Raw genomic sequence first — 22040 nt, 5'->3', positions numbered from 1 at the left:
AAAGTCAGATAGCCATGAAAAGCAAACGATTGTATTCTGGCTAGTAGTTCCAGCAAATGAACAAAATATTTTCAGGCACCCGGACTCAAGTCTATCTTATAGATCCCCATTACTGAAGTATCTGACTGCCTCACAATCGTTAATGTGTCTCTCCCATTTCCTTGACAAACTCACATTTGGCAATTTTAATAGCTATTTCTGGCTCTTCATTGTCTTCTTGTGGGGCATAGTGGATCTATTTTGCTCCAAGGTCATTAAACAATAGAGCTATGTTTAAATATTGAATCCCAATGCACTACCTTCCCATCAGACCACACATATTCAAAGGGATAGCTCAGTGGTTTGAGCATTGGCCTGCTAAATTCAGGGTTGTGAGTTCAATCCTTGAGGGGGCCATTTGGGGATCAGGGCAAAAATTGGGGATTGGTCCTGCTTTGAGGAGGGGGTTGGACTAGATGACCTCCTGAGGTCCCATCCAACCCTGATATTCTATGATTCTAACAAAGGATATTACATTTACAATGGGTTTCAGAGTAGCAGCCGTGTTAGTCTGTATTCGCAAAAAGAACAGGAGTACTTGTGGCACCTTAGAGACTCACAAATTTATTAGAGCATAGCTCATGAAAGCTTATGCTCTAATAAATTTGTTAGTCTCTAAGGTGCCACAAGTACTCCTTTTCTTTTACATTTACAATGGTGATTCTTTTATGTGTTTTCCTTCATATTTCTAGACAACTTTCCACTGCTATTTAAAAAACATTTTAGAAGTCACACTTAGTATTTATATAGCAACAAGTCCTTTTTTTAACCCTAAAATCTGTGTTCCATTATACTTGTTCACACAGTGCCCACATTCTAAACATCCATCCAAAACTAAAAAGGCACATAAACATTAAATATTTGCAGAAGTAACTTAAATCTGACATTAAGCAACACACACAACTGTAACTAATAAATTACAAAAAGAGAGAAACAAAAAGACACACAACCATAAAGAAAACTAAGCCAAATATGCCAAAAGCGTATCTAATTATACATGTGCAAATCAATTTGCATATATGAAATAAATGAGGTTTTTATTGGCATTTTTAAACAGTGTATATTTACCAACTTTACCTTTCAAAGGCAAGCCTTTTATGTTAACCGTAATAAATTATGTAAATTCTTTTCTCAAGTTTTCTAATCTCATAGGAATAAGATTTTTCAAAAATCAGGTCACATACAAAAAATACAAAAGTTTAAAACAAAAGAATGTTTTGATTTATGACAGATATGTTTATGAGCTTATAATATGGTTGTTATACTTCAGTTTTGACACACCTGATTTCCATCAATTACTGGTCAGGGTATCCAAAACTAATTCTTGCAAAAAAATGAAGTCTGAAAAAGGAAGTGCGAGTTTCAGTGACAAAGTTACATTAATGAAATCCCATCTTATAACCAATCATTCTTCCACAAAGCCATCATTCAAGTGCAGTATGTGGACTATACATTTATTATTTAAGTAAGAGGGGAAAGACTCAGCTTAATCATGGAGTCTAACAGAAGACTGTGTGTCCACATTTTAGAAAAAATGGGCAACAATTTTAGTGAATGATTCATAATTTCTAAAATAATACCCTATGCATCTGCCTGAGTGCTTACTTGCAGAATGGAGTGTTCAGTTGTTTTACAAGAACCCACTTGCTTATAAATTTAAAGACTATTACCACAGGAAAAAAAAAACAAAGTATCAGATTTAGTGAATCACTATCCATTTAAATGTTGATAGCAACTTCCGTTTTTTTCTATCCAATAAGTCTTCAAGGCAAGCAAAGCAGAAATTTGAAAACAAAGAATATGCGTATGCAGAAAGTTATCTCCCATGATCTAACATGCTTTTCTCTTTCTCAAAATAAAACTGAAGCTGCACATTATAAGAGTACTTTTCCTTTCGAAAAGAGAGCTCAGCATCTTCAAGATTTGGACATAACAAAACAAAGTCCTTGGAAAATGTCTCATATTGGGCAGGACTTTTGAAGGGAACAGCAAAATTCCCAAAATTTTCATTGGGAGTAGGATGTAGCCCTACTGATTATTCCCGCCCCCGCCCCAGGTCCAAAATTTTTTTTCATTGATTTCTGCTACTGGAAGGAGCTTAATGGTTTTCTCTCTCCCCTTGGCCTTCCTCCAATATACAGTAAAAAAATTCAGTAGCTCAGAAATAAACACAAATACTATAGAGATTATAACTCCCCCTGCTGGGGTAAAGACTGCACTGACAGCACTATATTACTGAATAATATAGTGCATCAGAGATAGCAGTAACAACAAACTAGCAGAAATCCTCTATCCTCAGTTTTTAGAGGCAAAACAAATGGTATTAAGCCATTCAATGGTAAGAAACAAGCAAGTGTATATTTACAGCTTAGTGCTTTTTAAAAAAAAACAACAGCAAATGGTTTCTAATTGTTATGTTACAGTAGGCATGGTGCTTTGGGTTGTTTAAGCACGCTTGCACAAGTCTTTATTGCCAATGTATGATGTGATGTTCCATCTAACTTATTACACTTCTGATTACAGAAACTCAGGTTGCATCACAAAAAGTCAGATTCTGTTGTCACCAATAAGTTAATGCCAGATATAAGGCCCAAACTGGTGCGCATATTTTCTTTAAAGCCTGGGATTCTTCTGGCTGTACTCGTATCATATGTACAGGAATATGGAGAACACCTAAAATGAACTGCTGAGGCACCTCAGATTCCAATTCTAAAAAAAGCCAAGAATCAGAGTTCCCTGGATATTAAAAGCCAATGCAAACAGCATCCATTCTGACTGAGAGAATGCCTGGGACACTCCCCAAAACTGCTCAATTTCTTTTCATACAAAACTATGCCTAATAAGTAACCAGTTATGTTCTATTTTTGCAGAATTATTGCAATTACAGAAGCTTTACTATCATTACATCCCAGTTATTATTGATAAACACTGCTGCCCAGGTTTCTGCCATATATGCTTTCTGGATACTCAATCATTTAGACACCAATTTCTATCTAGTCTGCAGTACTTGTTACATCGTTTAACAATGAAATGGGAGTGTTGAATTAGGGAATTGAAACATACTTGAAATTACACTCAAATTGGAAACTGAACTTCTACGTTTCTGTTAACTTCTCTTGATAATTTGACTGTTTCGGTCGTGTTTCCCTTATTTGGTCTTTGGTAGGTCATGAGAGACTTCAATACTCTCACACGGATAATGAATGATGGTTATAAAAAAATAAGTGAACCTGATATAGTCTAGAGAAAAATATTAAAGTGCCTATACTTTCATTAATGGAGAGACTGGGTAGTGCTTGTTAAATCTTCACAAAGGGGGAAAAAAATCAAATTGAGGTTTTTCAACTATGACTGGGAAATACCCAAGTTTTAAACCTGCAAGCTATGGTCTTTTTCAAATCCTACTGCAGACTAAGCAATTCATTTCCCTCTAATTTAACGTAATTTTTCCCAGCCACGAACAGTGCTTTCAAACATGTCACCTTGTGCTGCAAAAAAATAGAAATTTACTCTTTAAAAAAAAAAAAGAGATACATGTTACTATTTAAAAAGATTTAGGTTCACTGTTCTAAACAAGTCTGAATTCCAATTCAAACTCTTGGTAATTAACTGTAGTTTTTAAATATATCCCTGGCTCGCCTATTTAAAAAAAGGACTAAGAATCCAGAAAAGCGATCAACAATATTTTTCCTAAGAAGTTTTCCTTCTCTCATAATTGCTCTTTAAAATATCTTCCTCTTTAAAAACAGAGCTTGTTATGAAGACTGTTCACATTCCTATGATACAGAAAATTATAGTTAGTTGATCCTTTCTCCGTCTTGCAGTAATGTTTTAACTACTGTAAGGTATAGCAAACTGAGGATCAAACAATATTGCTCAAATGATGCAGAATACTTTTTGCTTCACACAGTACTTTGAATAGGCAGACTACAACAGAAGCATGGGCAAATTCCAAGGATCACTCTCGAAACAGACCCAGTAAACTGACGATGACAAGTCCATTTTAAAATGGCCGTGTTTTTCCACGGCAGTTCCACACCAGAGTAGGTCACAATCATAATCAGTTCTCAAGCAACAACAGAATTTGTCACACACTGGCAGCCACTGATCCTCACATTCCCAGAGCTGCCTGTTTAGAGTGCTCCAGGTACAGTAGTTGTGATGCCATCGATACCTTGTAGTACATGAGGATTTAAAAAAGGACTGGGAGCAAGCAGCTATATATTGTTATTTGTGTTACCTTGTGGTTCCAAGTTCTTGTGAAATGCACCATTTTATAGCCATTCAAGCTGCAGCAGCACCCAAAACAGTGCCCCAATAATAAATGTAGTCCTCTCCCCCACCCACCACGTGCATTTTCCCCCCATTTTTTTTACTGGAATGACGTTCAGATTCTTAGCTGACGATGACGGGATGTTTTAACTTGTTAAAAAAATAGAAAAACACTTGTTTCATCCAAAAAACAACAAAAAAAAGTCTGATGGGTCTGGGAATTTTCTACAAACTGTTCTTGGCAATGATCTCCAAATTGTTACAAAGCATGGAACTTTATTTCTCTTTTCCTTGAGTAGGTGGAAGATTTCAAAGAGCTCCACTGCAAGTGTTCACTTAGAAAAAAATAAAAATCATTTAGATGTTCGTTATGAATCCCTCTTCTCAGAGAATTCTGCTTGGCAGCATTTGCTCGGCCTGCAGCAGACAATTGGACAAAAGTGCAGGAAGTATAAGTAGTTCTCTCAAAACCACTTTGTTCATCCCAAAACTAAAGCAAGGTGCTGCTGCTATAGACAATCTTTGCAAAGTGCAACCTGTCCCTTATTATAGTCCCTGCAGGGGCAGATTCGTTTGTGGTTTGGATGGGATCCCGCACAGCTGAACAGCAAAAGATCGCCCTGAAAAATGCAGTGTTTCTTGCTTTCATCAAAAGATGGGACCACGATATCATTTGCAGATTCAACAGTTTGGCATTCCACGTTATACCTATAAAGCAAGACACACTTGTCTAAGTCACATTCCCATCATTCATTTATAGCAATTCAGGTAAATAATTTTCACTCCTAAGACGATAGCCTTACTATAAAAAGCTCAAAAAAACCTGAACTAGAGCAGTAATTAAATCATACCATGATATTACATTACACAGTTTTCAAGTAAACACTCAGCCAAACAGAAATAGGCTAATATAGATCACATAGTAACTGCTGGGTTATAGAAACAGCCAACGGGCATAAACAGAATATTAGTCATTTTACTTTCCAAGTTTCCAATAATAGCAACCCTTATTCTGCCTATTGGCACTGGAAATTGATCAATATTTATGATGCTAAGCAGCAACATAAAATACTTTCATCCCATTAGGAGTCTGGCTCTGTTCCTCCAGCAAGTTAAGCTGGAAATGTTAAGTATTAAAAAACAATAAAGAACTTTCAGACTATGTTAAACTGACAAGCCTCAGAGTCCTGTAGAAATGGGACTGGTTTTGTGATGTGCCTCCCTACCTTTGTATTGCACTGAATTGTGCAGGGATAGGAGAAGCTGAGATTGGTTTGTTTCATGAAGTCTTTAGAACTTTTTGTAAACAGTACATGTAGCAGAATGTATGAGTGTTAAATTGGGAAACAGTCAAGAATGAGGGGAAATGACAATGCAACAGAGAATCAAACAACATTTTTGATCTTGTGGCATGAATTGGAAGACATTCAGTCTAACATTCTTCCTAGAGAGTTTCTTTGACTTTGGCTGCCACTCTAGTTCTCCATTTCTCATTCTCCATCTTATTCTCAGTATGGAATCCATCTGTCTCATTTGCTGCAGCCTTCTTTGGACACGGTACATCATTACTGTACCTCCTTCTACTCAGACTATATTACCTATGAAATGCTCTCAAATCTTTGCTATTTGTCAGATAAAATACTATAACCCAAGATGGGAAAATTTTGTCTGCCGAGTATCTCAATTCTTAATGAAGATTGGACCAAAAAGGTGCAATATTTGCAGTGGACAATTATTCTGAACGAGCAATTGCAGACATCAAATGCTAGTCAGCATGCACAGTTATTTCCTGTAACATAATCCTCTGCGCTCTGATTCTGGTTTAATCCAGAACTGTAAAAAGCTATTCTTCTAATTCATCATTTGACTTCTCCATTGAGGACACATTTTGCTTACATTAAAGATGTATTAGCTTTATATTGCATCTTCCATGCAGACAAAGATCTGTAAGGGAGCAATTTTCCCCTCATTTAAGCACAGTATAGACCAATTTCAGCTGGATAAATACAGTAACAGGGACATTCTGCAGAATTAATTGTATAGAAGAACTGCAATTAAGATTCTCTCCATAAAGTCTCAGTCAGACCAGTGATCGAGAAATAAAAACCTTTGTGTCTCATTACCAATATCCTGAGCCAACCACTGTCATCTTACTTAGTCTATAAAAGTATCAGAAGCATTAACATAAGTGTTTTTTTCATTTGGTTTTTGGCAATACATAATTCAGATGTTGGCCTTTAAATACAGCTTTATAAACATTTTTATTTAAAATTGCATGAACAATTGCCTCAAATCAGCTCTTGTATTGTGGAATTTTAATTTGTTTTATATTGCAGAAGTGTTAATTTCATCATTCCACATGTTTCACTCTCCCCCAGATAAAATTAGGATTAACATTTAGTGTCTTGCACATAAACTCACTAAAAACAGGAAATTCAATGTTGAAGGGTACAAAGTACTCCTCCTCAACTATACCTACTAAGTGTCCGAGGTGTGGCAAACCTATCCTGGATGGCTACAATCTGGCAACTGTGGCAACTTCAGCCCAGGGGCTTAACTGTAGTGCATGAATTGGCAACCTTTGGCATGCGGCCCGGCAGGGTAAGCCCCCGGTGGGCCGGGCCGGTTTGTTTACCTGCAGAGTCCGCAGGTTTGGCCGATCGCAGCTCCCACAGGTCGCGGTTTGCCGCTCCAGGCCAATGGGGGCTGCGGGAAGCGGCGCGGGCCGAGGGATATGTTGGCCGCTGCTTCCCGCAGCCCCCATTGACCTGGAGCAGCGAACGGTGGCCAGTGGGAGCTGCGATCAGCCGAACCTGTGGACACAGCAGGTAAACAAACCGGCCCGGCCCGCTGTGGGGCTTACCCTGGCAGGCCACGGGCCAAAGGTTGCCGATCCCTGCTGTAGTGCAAACATCCTCACATTTAAGGGCACTCTGCAAAGCAGGCAGGCAGGACAGAGACTGCTGCTCTCCCTCCTAAATGCTGAGCTTCCTGTTGTGAGTATACTGCGGAGTGTGGGGGCAGAGCTGAGCACTGCAGCTGCCTCTTTGCTGCCTCCTCTACTGTAAGCGGCACGGACCAGTGAATCACTGAAGGAGCGCCGACATATTTCTCACCCCATCTTCCACCGTCTGGGGGAGCAGTCACCAAAAAATTGGGGATGAAAGGGGAGCCAGGGAAGGGAAAGGGGAGGAATAGAGAGAGAAGGATTCAGCTGGGTAGAGACTCTATGGCAGAGGTGGCCAAACTTACTGACCCTCTGAGCCGCATCCAATAATCTTCAGAAGTTCGAGAGTCAGGAGCACCACCCAGCCACAAGGCAGAAGCCCCGAGATCTCCCCGCCCCAGTCTGGTAGGTGGAGAATGGGGGTAAGGAGTCACACTTTAACAGTAAAAGAGCCACCCTGATCTATGACATAGGAGAAGGAGGCAGGAAGACAAACATTTGTAGGTGAAAATGTGGAAACAATTGGAGGGAGGGAGGGAGGCAGGCAGGCAGGCCCCAGCAAAGTCATTAACAAATCAGTCAGTTATTATTGTTTATTGGATCATTTTCTTTGTTAAAATGATGGATTTTATGAGCTTGTATTGCTCAGTAAGTAACTGAGCGGTACAAGACAGTACATTTCTGGGGTGCAAGACTGGGATTAGGTATATGTGGGTGTTGCCCCATATATAATTCAAGAGTGGCTGGACATAGCACTCTTATATATGTGGGTGATTTGCATGCTAGAGGCTGGGTTGAGTGTGCAGAGTGGCAGCTCACACAGCAAAATGGGCATAGTGCACACCAGACTGGAGAATTAAGGGGGCACAGCTGTCCTACGATCTGGGGTAATCTAGCTAACTACCCTACAGGGACTAAAAGTTATCAAAAAACCTCTTTAAAATTATTTACAATAAAATTATTTACTAAGAAAAAGCTTTCAAATATTTACAGATTGAAGATCAAGTGAGTAGAGAAGAAGCTCCAGACACTGAAAGTTCTGATGCAGGCCACACAGCGGTAAGAGGCTGTCGATTCACCCTGCTCCTTTTATCCTCAGTACAGAGCACGAGGAGAGCAGGGACAGGTGTGTGGACCAACGGAATCTGTTTGTGAGAATACTCTGGCTCCAGGCACATGGAGCGCCTGTGTACCCAGAGTGGAATTCAAACAGAGACCAGCACTCAAAGAAGAAATACTAAGATTTCTTCAAATGGTTAGAACAGTTTTAAGGCTTAAACTTTTCATTTTAACATACTGTATTTAAATTAGAATTTATATGGCTGTTAATTAACATTTATATTATAAGAGACTATTTTAAGGCAACATATGCACAAAGTCACAAATTTAAGATTTATCTTTTCAATTTTAACTCTGCTTTTCTGGAGTTGAGAACTTGACCACTCAACATTACAGCTGCATTAGCACTATTTCCTCGTCCGCCTTTAGATAAGGTACCCAACTATATTTCCATACTCCTCAATACTTACTTCAGCAGATCCTTGTCTTTGTTAAGGTGTTGGAAGAAGGATGGCTCACAGATGAGCTGGTTTTCCTGACAAACTTGTTTACATGATTTTCCAGGTTCAGTAATTTTTACCTGCAGTGCACTTAATGGTGGCCACATCACTTGCCCATGACAGAAATCCTGCAGTGACAAAGTATACAGTATTACACAGTCTTTGAAAAAACTTTTCTATGGTTAAGAAAATAGCAGTGGTAATTAAAAGCCTAGAAAACTTTTTTTTGGCAGCAAGACCATCTTACCTGTATTCGGCTGACAGATTGAGAGTTTTAATAAGGAGAATTATCACAACGGATCTCTTAACAAAAATTTGACACTAGCCAGTACCAGATGCTTCAGAAAAAAGTGCTGTTCTTCCTCCAAGGAGAAATTTCTTCCTATCTCTAAGTTAGTGGTTGCCTTATGAAGCAGGATGGCTTATGTGTCTCATTTGTAAACATGAGATTTAATATGATCATAGAATCTATTTACTCTTTATCTATACATATCTAATCCATTATTGATTCCCTCTTTGCTTCAGTGATATCTTGTGGCAACAATTTAGTGCTAAACAAGTATTACTGTTAGAATGACACAGATACCACCAGAAAGTCCTGGTAGAGAATGATTCCAAAAGCGGATTATGTATCCCTTATGGAAAAAAGTTCCCAAGTGCATATGTCTGCCCCAGCTTGCTCCTTTCCAAATGCTTAGCCATAGAGTCAGTGACACTTATATAAAAGACTGAGTTTGATATGTTATGTGCTTTCTCTCTAGACCCGAGAACAAGCATTCATAGAGTTTGTTTCTATCTCCCAATGGAGCTACTGGTGACATGACCACCCAGACTAGTACTGACTATGAACAACGTGAACTCTCCTATGTGGTTACTGCAGAGAAAGGAACATCGAGATTTTGTTCTAAGTGCACCTCTTGGCTATTTATTTTATTTCCATTTACAATAAAGAGTGCTCACACACAATTGGCAAAGTACGGAAAGCTTATTTAAAATGACAGGAGTCAAATGTAAATTTTAGTCAGCTCACGTCTTCAGAGAAACCGCAGCTCTAAATACAAACACCGCCCCCTGTTATTGGCTAGTTCTTCAATCTTCCCACTAACTCCCTTTAAAGTCTGGGTCAAACAAATAAGTCCTCCAAGTCGGGAGGCATTTGATCTCCTGGGACCCTTATAGACTCACAGACTTCAAAGCCAGAAGGGACCATCATGATCATCTAGTCTGACCTCCTGCACACTGCAGGCCACACACCCACTCCTGTAATAGACCCCTAACTTCTGGCTGAGTTACTGAAGTCCTCAAATAATGATTTAAAAGACTTCAAGTTAGAGTCTCCCACCATTTACACAAATTGAAACCTGCAAGTGAACCATGCCCCATGCTGCAGAGGAAGGTGAAACCCCTCCAGGGTCTCTGCCAATTTGACCCAGGGGAAATTCTGTGATCGACCCAGAAACCCGGATCTCTATCTTGCTCTGTCACTTCCATCTCATGAGACTTCATTTTGTAGCAGACATTTTTGTTGTTAGTCCCTAAATGTACGACTTGCATTTTGCGCTATTAAATTTCATCCCATTTTTATTACTCCGGTTTACAAAGTTGTCCAGATAATCTTGTATGATATTCCAGTTCTCCTCCATATTGGCAATACCTCTCAACTTTGTGTCATTCGCAAATTTTATTATCGCACATCCATTTTTTTTTTTTTGTGTGCCAAGGTCGGTAATAAAAACGGTTAAATAAGATTGGTCCCAGGACCGATCCCTGAGGAACTCCGCTATTAACTTCCCTCCAGCCTGACAGTTCACCTTTCAATATGACCCATTGTAGTTTCCCCTTTAACCAGTTCCTTATCCACCTTTCAATTTTCAAATTAATCCCCCTCTTCTCCAATGTAATTAATAATTGCCTAAGTGGAACTGTATCAAGTACCTTACTGAAATCCAGGAAGATTAGATGTACTGCATTTGCTTTGTCTAAAAAAATCAGCTATCTTCTCAAATAAGGAGATCTGGTTGGTCTGGCATGACCTACCTTTTGTAAAACCATGTTGTATTTTGTCCCAGTTACCATTCACCCTATGTCCTTAACAACTACTTTCTCTTTAACATTTTGTTCCAAGACCTTGCTTACAATTTTTTTCCTTTCTTAAAAATAGGAGCTATATTAGCAATTCTCCAGTCATAGGGTATGACCCCTGAGTTTACAGATGCATTAAAAATCCTTGCTATTGGGCTTGCAATTTCATGTGCCAGTTCCTTTAATATTATTGAATGTGAATATAATGAATGCCCACCATCAGCCCCCAGCCAGAGACCCTGGCGCATGTTTACCTTCCCATATATGCACACCCTATTCATGGCCTCACAAAGTCATGGGACCCCCTCGTCAACCTCCTGCTAGCAATGGCCAAAATGGCCCTCTACAACACCAGGGAGAGGGGGTTCTCTGTGACTGTGGGTCCTATTTCTGATCCTCCCTCTGTTCATGCACCCGGGCAGAGTTCCTCTGGGCGGCGTCCACTGGCTCCCTTGACATCTTCGAGGAGCAGTGGGCGTTGTCTGGGATTCTCTGCTCGGTGTCCCCTTCAGGTTCCCTTTTTTTTGACCCTTTGACCTTCACACCTATCCCGGTTATATTTTCTGTTGTCCCCCGTAATTATTTGACTTCCCGGGCTCAGTGGATCCTCCCCATAGACTGGGGGAGGGTCCTTTAGCTGTCGGCAGGCTTGCGCCTGCTAATCTCCACAGAACCCAATAGGGTCGGCCCCCTTTTCTATTATCTTGAGGTGGGATCCAACATCAGCACCTCATGGAGGGAGAGAGATGCTCTCTCCGGTGGACTGGTACCAGTCCATTTAGAACTTAGGTAAAAACTAATAACTTTAAATTTATCTGGGAAGGCCACAGGTAAGTAGGGCAGATCCCAGAGCACGGGTGCCACAGGTTTCATATAGGATTCACCAGTTTATAACTGGGCAGCTACCTTCTGCAGAAGTTCTGAACTGATTTAATATGTAGCCTTATATAGAGCACACTGCAATAGTCTTGGTGTTGAAGTAGCAAAAGCATGTTTGAGAGTAGCAAGATCTGCCTTTGAAAGGTGAGATACCTGAGAACATGCTCAGGACAAAGAGGGGTAAATGAAATACCTGGACCAATACATGAAAATAAAAATCTGAAGCATACACATTCAACATCACACACCAGTGAAGTATTAGTTTAAAATAACTTTTTAAAAACAAAAATTTAAACTGTGTCTTTAAATGATTTTTTAAAATCTACTTTCAATGCTTATGCCACGTGAAAACCCTCGGTAACTGAAGACCCATTCATCTGATCCTTCACCACGTTGCTGAAACAGCCAGTCAAGGTATCATTTAGTTCCACAAAAAGTATCAGTAACAGCATTCAGTCACCATAAGCCTGATCCTCAACAGAAAATTGGTGATGAAAGGCTCTGTATCTTGTTGCCAATCCCAGGAACCAAACCAATTCCCTTGTCTATGGGGAAAATATCAAAATTCCATAAGGTTTTAAAATGATGAACTATTGCCATAAGGCATAGAATTGCCCCATTCATTCTGCTCCAGTTCTTCTTAAACGGGAAACAGTCTGCTTTTAATATCTTCCATGATTCATTTACTCTGTATTGTGTTTTCTGATTCCCCCCTTTTCATTGTTAACTTTGATACCCATAGGAACTTCGGTCTATTAGTGTGGAATCTTAAAGGGTATGTTCTATTGTTCTGTAAATACAACAATACATTAGCATTGTGTTATTTTCTGATAAAGGGGCAACAATACCTCTTTGAATGTTATAACCATGAAAGATAAGACATCTCATTGGACAGGTACTATTGGAACTGGGAGCTTAATCTTGAAAGTGAGTGAGTACCTGGATACTCCCACTGAAGTCAAAGGGAGCAGAAGCTACTAGTGCTTCTTAGGATCAGGTCCTGGATGAACAGTTGTAATGAAAAGGAGTGTAGTTATATTGGTCTATATAAAGCATTCCTAACCTGTTACTGCTTAGCTTTTCTCATTCTCACCCCAGCATCTCAAAACAGAGAGACCGGTCTTTGAAACATGCTTAATATCCTAAATGTTTTAATGCACTTTATCAACAGAATGTAGCATACAGTTCAACCCTGATAATCTAAAACGTTTTATTGATATGAGAATCATTGAGATAACCAAGATTTCATATAAACATGGTACTTCATATCGTTGCTTTGGGGATTTCATAACTTTTTTCCCATTAACTAAAGCAACATGGTATACACAAGTGGTTAGTCTAAATGGTTTATACATAAAATGTGACTGTCACCATGAGCAAAAATGATTTTGACACAAATTGAAAAGAAAGCTTCACAGGTATAATGGATCCTATTAGCTGAGATTACTATGGTGACTTCTTATATGCAAAGCCCCAATATACAGTAATTATTTCTCTGCAACAATAGCTACTCATTTAGTATTAAAATTAATAAGTTTATTATTAATGGCTGCCATTGACTCTCTCATTCAGTGGTTTAGTTCATTTTATAACCATGAGAGCGAGCAATTTTACATTTTAAAAAAAGGTTTTTGAGTAATTTACAAGCTCATTTTGGTATCCCATAATTTAATTTTAAATTATGACTGGTTAACATTCATTTTTTTTAATGCAGTCACCATGCTTTTAGAAAGACTTTGCTCTACCATTTGTCCTTGGGTCCCATCTTACTCACTTCATTTTACAAATATACAATTAAACAATAATTGGGGGGGTGGGAAGGGGGAGAGGGAGGAGAAGGGGAAATCCAGGTCAGAAAATAAAGATCAAGAGTGGTATAAGGAATTATAGTTATAGATACACATTGAATCAACCAAAGAGGAAGATTTATAGAACTAGACCTAACACTTTTGAATATCCACACCAAAAACAAATTAAAGCAAAGAAAAGAGCTTTCTAGCTAGAGGAAGATCTTCCCTGTAGGTCATGCCACTTCCCCCCGTTTACATTTAACAAGTCATCTGCCACTTGGATCTCATCACTTTCCCTCTTTGGATCCCTCCAATTTCTCACCCACCAAATCAATATTTTAAAACCCATAACCTCACCCAATGAGACTCCACACGGCCCTGCCTACCATCCCAATCCCTCCCTGTTCTTGTTCCTTATGGTTTCCCACCTTGCTCTTTTTTGGTATGTCTACACAGCAAAGAAAAACCTGTGGCCGGCCTGTGCCAGGCGGCTCGGGCAGTGGGGCTGTTTCATTGCTGTGTAGGCTTCCAGGCTTGGACCGCAGCCGGTGCTTTGGGGCCCTCCCACCCCGCAGGCTCCTACGGTGTGGGCTCCACTCCAAGCCCAGAAATCTATGCAGTAATGAAACTGCCCCAGAGCCCGAGACCAGCTCGGCTGGCACGGGCCTGATGAGGGTTTTTCTTTGCTGTGTAGACACACCCTTTGAGCCTTAAAGCTTCTCTGTTTCCATCTTCCACTCTTGTCTTCATGTTTTCTTCCTTAACATATCATATGGCTGGAACACCCTTGCTGTGCCACAGTGTGGCATCCACCTTCATTTAAATTCCCCATAAATCCCTCTTCCTCTGCAAGGCCCATGAATACTAACCAACATCAGCAGCTACCAAAATTATTTAGCCAATATTATGTATATTAAGAGAATCCATACTTATGCTAAAGTGAACCACTTTTCCCAGAAATCTCTAAACTACAATAAATTAAAAACTGTGTGTAAGCTTTTGTTGCTGGTGCACAGAGATAAAGTAATATTTTGCTGAGGTTTGTGAAAATAATAAGAAACTGATGTAATTGTTCCTAAAAACTCAGTACAAATGTCCAGTGATCTCGGATAGTGATGCAGATTGCATGGGAGTGGAAATATTAGCGTAAAAATGACACAAGCTGATTTTGGGCAGTTTGCGCTCATAGTAACAGCCTGAAATACATATATATACTCCTCAGCATTCAGTTGTATTTCTGGAGCAGTCCATGAAGTGGTAAAGTATTTAACTCTTACCCTTCTGTATTGTGGTAACTGAGCTTTGACTAACCACTGGACTAAAGTTTATAAGGGGGAGCATCAGCTGCACTTCCTCTGTCTCTTTCCTCCTCTGGCTGTTTTACGAATGACTGAAAATATTTGTGGCAAAGTCTCAAATAGTTTTGGTTTGACTGAAACTGTGTTTTTTGCTGAATAAACTATTTGTCCAAAAAATGTTGCCTGACACCCAGTACTGACACCCAGCACCCTTTGCTAACTACTAGACCACACTGATGTGGTTCTTTTTGTCATACACCAAACCATCATAACAGTAGAATGGCTGCCAAAGACCTATGAGCTAAGCCACAAGTCCTGAGACCTGATTTGCAGAGTTGGACCTTTGCACCCAAACTTTTAAAAAAAAAGTAATTCCAAAACCAAACAGTTTTAATACTAAGGCATTCTTTAAAATAGGTTTATTTCATCAACATTGAAAGGTCATACCTGCTTTTCAATGAATGCATTCATCCTTTGTAGCATCCCCTCACATGTAAATTCATAGGGCAAATAAGGTTCAATCTGTTGAAACAGTACAGTGTGTTTAGATTAGAATTTTTACGGAATCATTTTACTGCAAGCGTCCCTGTGGTGTGCTTTTGTAGTAAACGTAGTCATTAACAAATCACTGTTTTATGCAGCCCCCAGATTAAACTGATTTTTGCTCCCTCAAAGGCAATTCTGAAATTAATCAGTGATTGTCTTTGAGGAGATGTTAAATGAGGGAAATTAAGAGTTTACTGAGCAGTGGCAGAGATAAATGTAGCACAAGACTCTACTGTCTCATAGCTGCCTGTTTGTAATTCTGTTTAATTTCCAAATTCAAATAGTCCAAAGGAAAATATGATTCTATAATTAGATGCTCTTTGAAAATGTTTTCAGACTGCCTTTTGATTTGTTAAATCCTTACATTAAAAGCTCATAATGTAAATGCAGAAATATCTTCATAGCTTTCCTGTCATAGCTAAATAATGGGTTCAACTGAACTAAGAATAGGGCAACTGATTTACTAAATGCACAGAAAACTTACAAAGACTCAATAACAAATCTAGTAACTTGGACTCTGTGACTCACATGCTAAAGCTACACTCCTTTATGCTTACACACATGCTTAGTTTTATTCATGTGAGTAAAGTTAAGCACGTGTGTAAGCATTTGCAGGATCTGGTACTAAACTCCGATGCTCAGACACCACATATACATCACCTAGTGATGGGTGTGGCATAAGACCCCAAAAGGACAGAACCTTCCAGTCCGTGGCACTCAATTCTCTTAATGAAATTAAGATTTTGAGGCACTCTGCACAGCAGTAGCTCAGACAACAAGTACTGATTACGAACAGAATAAATATTAACCTTTTGATTCAAAATTGCTTTCACTGCTTTCTCGACCTCAGAAGGATCATTGATGTTCACAGTCCAGACATGAGGCTTCCCAATGTAAACCTCAGCATAGGGATGCTGAGACGTCAACTGAAAGAGAAAATCAATATACTGGTAAAAATCAAGGGTCAAAATATCTTTCCTGGCCCCCTTCACTTGGTTTGGGTCTCAGGATATAATACACATAGATAATGCAATAACAGAGCTGGAATATAAAAACAACTTAATTTCTCTTTTACCTCTGTTTTAGGTGCTCTATATTTTCCCCATTAAATCTTGTGGGTGAACTTGGTGCATATATGAAATGCACTGGATTGATAAGTATGGGGACCAATGACCTCTAATTTATCCACACAACAAGTAACAGCAGTGGAAGCTTCCGTCTCTCTATGTACCAACCTCTCCCATTTTCTCTCTATACTCTGCTCTCTGGGTGATTCCATCTACTTCTTTGAAATCAGCTAACACATCTAGACGAAAAAAAAAAGGAGTACTTGTGGCATCGGATGCATCCGATGAAGTGAGCTGTAGCTCACGAAAGCTCATGCTCAAATAAATTGGTTAGTCTCTAAGGTGCCACAAGTACTCTTCTTTTTGCGAATACAGACTAACACGGCTGTTACTCTGAAACACATCTAGACGAACTACTCCCAAATCTCCTTTTCTATCCAGAGCCTTCCATCCTCTATCCATTCCTGCATCTCTCCCCATCTCAGGCATCTCTTGAAAATCTTTCCATCCCTTCAAGATGAAATGTCAATACCTTTCAATCCAAACCCTCTCTTCTCCCTTTTTCTCTCACACGAACGTGAGAAATTTGCGATGATTACTGTGCACATTTGATTCGGATCTTCTATTCTCAGACTCCTAGCAAGGTTACCAATTAGTGCTTATTACAATATCAACGATACTATTGCCATGCAGATATGTATCCTCTGGAAACTGGACTATCGAACTCATTTTACAACCCTCACATATAACCATTGTCCTGGGAAAAGGTAAAATATCTTCGCTTGGACCAACCCCCAATTGGTGGTCCAGTCATCATCTTCATTCCTTTGCAATTTGTGTACCTGATGCTATGTTATCTGTGTCGTTGTTTTACCTTTCCTGCTTGGTTTTTGATAACCTGTTTACAGCCTCATTTGATTTAACTCCACGTATTCAGGCAGGCAGAAATACAAAATTGAACAGGGAAACAGAGTCACACATAATATTCAGAAAAAAATAAAGACATTTTTCCCAGTTCATCACATCTACTAGCCTTTGGCAGTCTGAAACCATGACCTAGAAGTGAAAGGCTCTATATATGATTAATTGTTCCCCATGGCATCCAATCCTCCATGTTCAAAAGTTCTTAAACCATGTATGATTACAGATTATCAGTTCATACTCAGACTTACTTATCTTAGCCTCAGATATGTAAGTAAAATTAGGGACTATCTAAAAAGATGCAATTAGGGTTATTTCTTTTATTTCTTATTGGCTTGTGCACTCCTCTGGGCTAATCCCAGATGCTTTTGTTTGCTTGTAACTTTTAAGCTGAACCCCCAAAAAAGCTATTTTGGGTGCTTAATTTTTGGAATTGCTCTTTTAAAATCTAGCAAAAGCCTAAATTCCAGATGTATTTTCTTTCTTTTTGTTTTTAATAAAATTTAATCTTTTTTAAGAAAAGGATTGGATTTTTGGTGTCCTAAGAGGTTTGTGTATATGCTGTTTGATTAGCTGATGGCAACAGCTAATTTCCTTTTTTTTCTTTCTCAGCTCTTCCCCGGTGGTGGTTGGGGGAGGTGAAAGGGCTTGAGGGTACCCCAGAGGGATGAATTCCTAAGTGTTCCTTCCTGGCTTCAAGGGTTCTTTTTTTTGGCATTTGGGTGGTGGCAGCATTTACCAAGTCAAGGGCAGAGAAAAGCTGTAACCATGGGAGTTTAATACAAGCCTGGAGGGGCAAGTATTAATTTTAAAAATCCTTGTGGGCCCCCACCTTCTGCACTCAGAGTGACAGCGTGGGGATTCAGCCTTGACACCCACAGATTACATTTTCTGTCTATATCAGCTGTATCCTAGTGAACCATGCTCCCCCCATCATCATCTTTTCAATTTCTCCTGAAAACCCAATCCTTCCATGAAATTTGCATATGCCAGCTGACTTCAGTATCATACCATTACCACTACTGTTTAAAAGTGATATATATTTAAATTTTAGATTGTACAAGCTACTGGGGGCAGGGAATATGCCTTTATTGATAAGTTGAGTGACAATGGACATAATGTTAGCACTTAAGAAATATTATTATTTGCATTACTTTTCAAAATGTGATTTTTTTCCCCCCAAGCATGTAAATATAATGATTAAACTTCACACAGCTTAAGCTCTTCTATTTTTTAATTGCCATTTCCTCTATTTTATTATTGTTTTCTTTGTTAATAAAGTCAAACTTAGGAAAGGGGTGAATTTGGACTACTATATCTATTGTATTTGTAGAGCAGATTGAGAACAGTGCACAAAACTTTTTGGCACAGGCAACCTATGTTATTTAATTAAAATGAGAAATGGTAGAAATGCATCGCTCATCAACCAATTGGCATGAGTTTAATGTGCAGTTCATCTAGCTGAACCACCATTTGCAAGCAGACCAATGCTATCATGCAAGCTGTTCCTTATCTTCATATTCCCTTTTACATATGCAAGATCATTCTCCATTTGATTAACATACACAGTACTTATTCAAAAACAAATTCAAAGTTGCAAGCAATAGCGTGTGTTAACTAATGTCAGGACAAGAAAAAAATTACTAGATAAATGCTAAATGTTTTCAGTATGTTATAGGCCTAACTTTACCCATACACAGATATGCTACAATTATAATGCAAAACACAATGAACAACAATATTCAGTAAATCCTTGCATGGGAGGCCAGTTTGTTTGATCTTCTCCTTTTCCCTTCAGAGTACAAAATATTCTGGATGCTTTGGAGACTTGTAGTTTGCTTTTCCTGTTCACTCTTCAAAAATTGGTTTCGCTCTCCAAGTGTCTTTACATTCAAATACACACAGTTCATTGCTAGTGTTACTATTATGGCTAAACAGAATCTTAACAAAAACTTCTCTGCAAAAATAGTAAGTACAACATTCATATTTATTTGAACAAGAATGCACTTATTGCTCAGTGATGCTCATTCCCTTAATGGAAGTCACGGGGATCTCAACTGAGGTTTCCCCTGGATAGAAAGTCAGATCTTGAAGTGAAACTTGTATATATGGTCTGTCAAAAATAATTAGAAGAATGTAGATATACATGGACACAGAGTTATAGCTTAGAAGTACTTCATGGGTTTCATTATTTTATTATCATAGTGCCTAGTTATAACATAATTGTCTTACACAGGACTAATTATACCAATTCTGGTCACTGCTGTATCAGGCAAAAGGACAAACTGCTCTGTCTGCAGTAAATTATGCACCTTAGTTTGACATTCTGTTTTTTACTGTAATATTACAAAGCAAGCAGTTATTTGCAATAAAATGTTTGTTGTTGTACAATCCTCAAACAGAGAACCATTATAGTACAAACAGTATCATCAACTCAGACGTATCACAGCCCCAGTACTTTGCAATGTCTGAAACATCAGTGTTAGTAAAGCTTACCTCTCGGAGTGTAGGCTTGCCTTTAAAAAAGTCTGTATTTTTGCTGCTTTTTGGTGGGTTAAATTTTAGATTTAGAAAAGCACATCCATTAGCAATAGCCTCTAGGGGAGCAGGCCCTTCATATGGAAATCCAAGTCCAACAAACAACTGCAAAATAGAAAAGATACATCACCTAGCACCCATTAATTTTGTTTCCCTTTAGAAGACAATAAAACCTCAGAGTTAAGCTAAAATGAACAATGATAAAGATTTTAAGTTTACAAGCCTACAAAATATGTCCACATAACAGTTTTGAAAGGAAATGCGTAATATTCCTGACAGAACTTTTAAATAAAGTTTCATGCTAAATGTTGCTAAGGATTTGGCTGTTCTCTCTCCCTCTCTGCAAAACAAAGAGAGTAATGGAATGTCCTGGAAAACACGTCTAACAATAATCCTCCTGTAAGGGGCTGGAAAGGAAACTATGCCAATCCACTCTAACTTAAACAGAAGGTTTTTCATGAAACTGATGGAACAACAGTCCCTTTCAGTTATGTTTTGGGGAAAAAGACATTTGGTGGTTTGATTACAGTTCAAACAAAACTGCTAGAGTTCTCTGGTAGACCAGTAGGTACAGGTTTTACCACAGTTACATCACTGACTAGCTATGCCACTTTATTTTTTTCCTCTGACTAGCTTAGTAGTTTTTGCCAATATAAAAACACTCAGGACAAATTGCACAAGCCTTCTGATAAAAACACAGTAGATGGCAGCAAACTTCAGTTAAAGACCCACTACTCAGCAACAGCACTGCAGTGACAAGCCAGCAATTCAATTCCACCATTCTAAACTGAAGGGGAAAAGGTATCAGTGCTTACTCTTACTGCCAGCATGTAGTACGTGTTATAATAAAGACAATTATTGGGCAACAGGAAATCCAACTGAAAAATATTTAACGTTTTGTCACAAAGAATTCACACCCTTGTGCAACAGCTATTTAGAAGCACCCTCTTTCCCAGCCCTGACACCTGAGAAAATTGAATTAAATAATGTGTCTTTTTATTTTCTTTCATTTAAAATTAGCATACAATGGGTTGGTTAAAAAGTTCTGAGTTACAGCTAGCACAAATCTCTAAACAACACCGTTGAATAGTTCCATGCATACGCTAGTTTCAACTACTGCCTACTAGATCTAAAGTCTCATGCATTCATGACATGACATTCAATTATGCATTCAAGACATGACAAGGAAGGACAGGCAGGGCAGAAAAGGTGGGGGAGTTGCATTGTACCTAAGAGAGCAGTATGACTGCTCAGAGCTCCAGTATGAAACTGCAGAGAAACCTGAGTGTCTCTGGATTAAGTTTAGAAGTGTGAGCAACAAGGGTGATGTCATGGTGGAAGTCTGCTATAGACCACCGGATCAGGGGGTGAGGTGGATGAGGCTTTCTTCTGGCAACTCACGGAAGTTACTAGATCGCAGGCCCTGGTTCTCATGGGAGACTTCAATCACCCCGATATCTGCTGGGAGAGCAATACAGCGGTGCACAGACAATCCAGGAAGTTTTTGGAAAGTGTAGGGGACAATTTCCTGGTGCAAGTGCTAGAGGAACCAACTAAGGGCAGAGCTCTTCTTGAGCTGCTGCTCACAAACCAAGAAGAATGCATAGGGGAAGCAAAAGTGGATGGGAACCTGGGAGGCAGCGACCATGAGATGGTGAAGTTCAGGACCCTGACACAGGGAAGAAAGGAGAGCAGCAGAATACAGACCCTGGACTTCAGAAAAGCAGACTTTGACTCCCTCAGGGAACTGATGGGCAGGATCCCCTGGGAGAATAACATGAGGGGGAAAGGAGTCCAGGAGAGCTGGCTGTATTTTAAAGAATCCTTATTGAGGTTACAGGGACAAACCATCCCGATGTGTAGAAAGAATAGTAAATATGGCAGGCGACCAGCTTGGCTTAACAGTGAAATCCTTGCTGATCTTAAACACAAAAAAGAAGCCTACAAGAAGTGAAAGACTGGACAAATGACCAGGGAAGAGTATAAAAATATTGCTCGGGCATGCAGGAGTGAAATCAGGAAGGCCAAATCACATCTAGAGTTGCAGCTAGCAAGAGATGTTAAGAGGAACAAGAAGGGTTTCTTGAGGTATGTTAGCAACA

General features: G+C 39.2%; 1 protein-coding gene across 7 annotated transcripts in view; it reads right to left on the bottom strand.

The window, feature by feature from the left end:
• Positions 1 to 694: 694 nt before the first annotated feature.
• Positions 695 to 22040, bottom strand: part of MGAT5 (alpha-1,6-mannosylglycoprotein 6-beta-N-acetylglucosaminyltransferase) — a 235733-nt gene continuing 214387 nt past the window's right edge. For all 7 annotated transcript variants that reach the window (XM_073305297.1, XM_073305301.1, XM_073305300.1 and 4 more), the window contains 5 exons: positions 19897 to 20043; positions 16222 to 16338; positions 15314 to 15388; positions 8788 to 8945; positions 695 to 5019 (listed from right to left, as the gene is read on the bottom strand). In XM_073305297.1, the coding sequence (XP_073161398.1) occupies positions 4821 to 5019; positions 8788 to 8945; positions 15314 to 15388; positions 16222 to 16338; positions 19897 to 20043 (696 nt within the window). In that variant the 3' untranslated portion in view covers positions 695 to 4820. The remainder of the gene's footprint in view (positions 5020 to 8787; positions 8946 to 15313; positions 15389 to 16221; positions 16339 to 19896; positions 20044 to 22040) is intronic.

Source organism: Lepidochelys kempii, chromosome 11, assembly GCF_965140265.1.
Source record: "Lepidochelys kempii isolate rLepKem1 chromosome 11, rLepKem1.hap2, whole genome shotgun sequence".
Taxonomy (NCBI): Eukaryota; Metazoa; Chordata; order Testudines; family Cheloniidae; genus Lepidochelys; species Lepidochelys kempii.
This window is presented reverse-complemented; position numbering and strand designations above follow the sequence as displayed.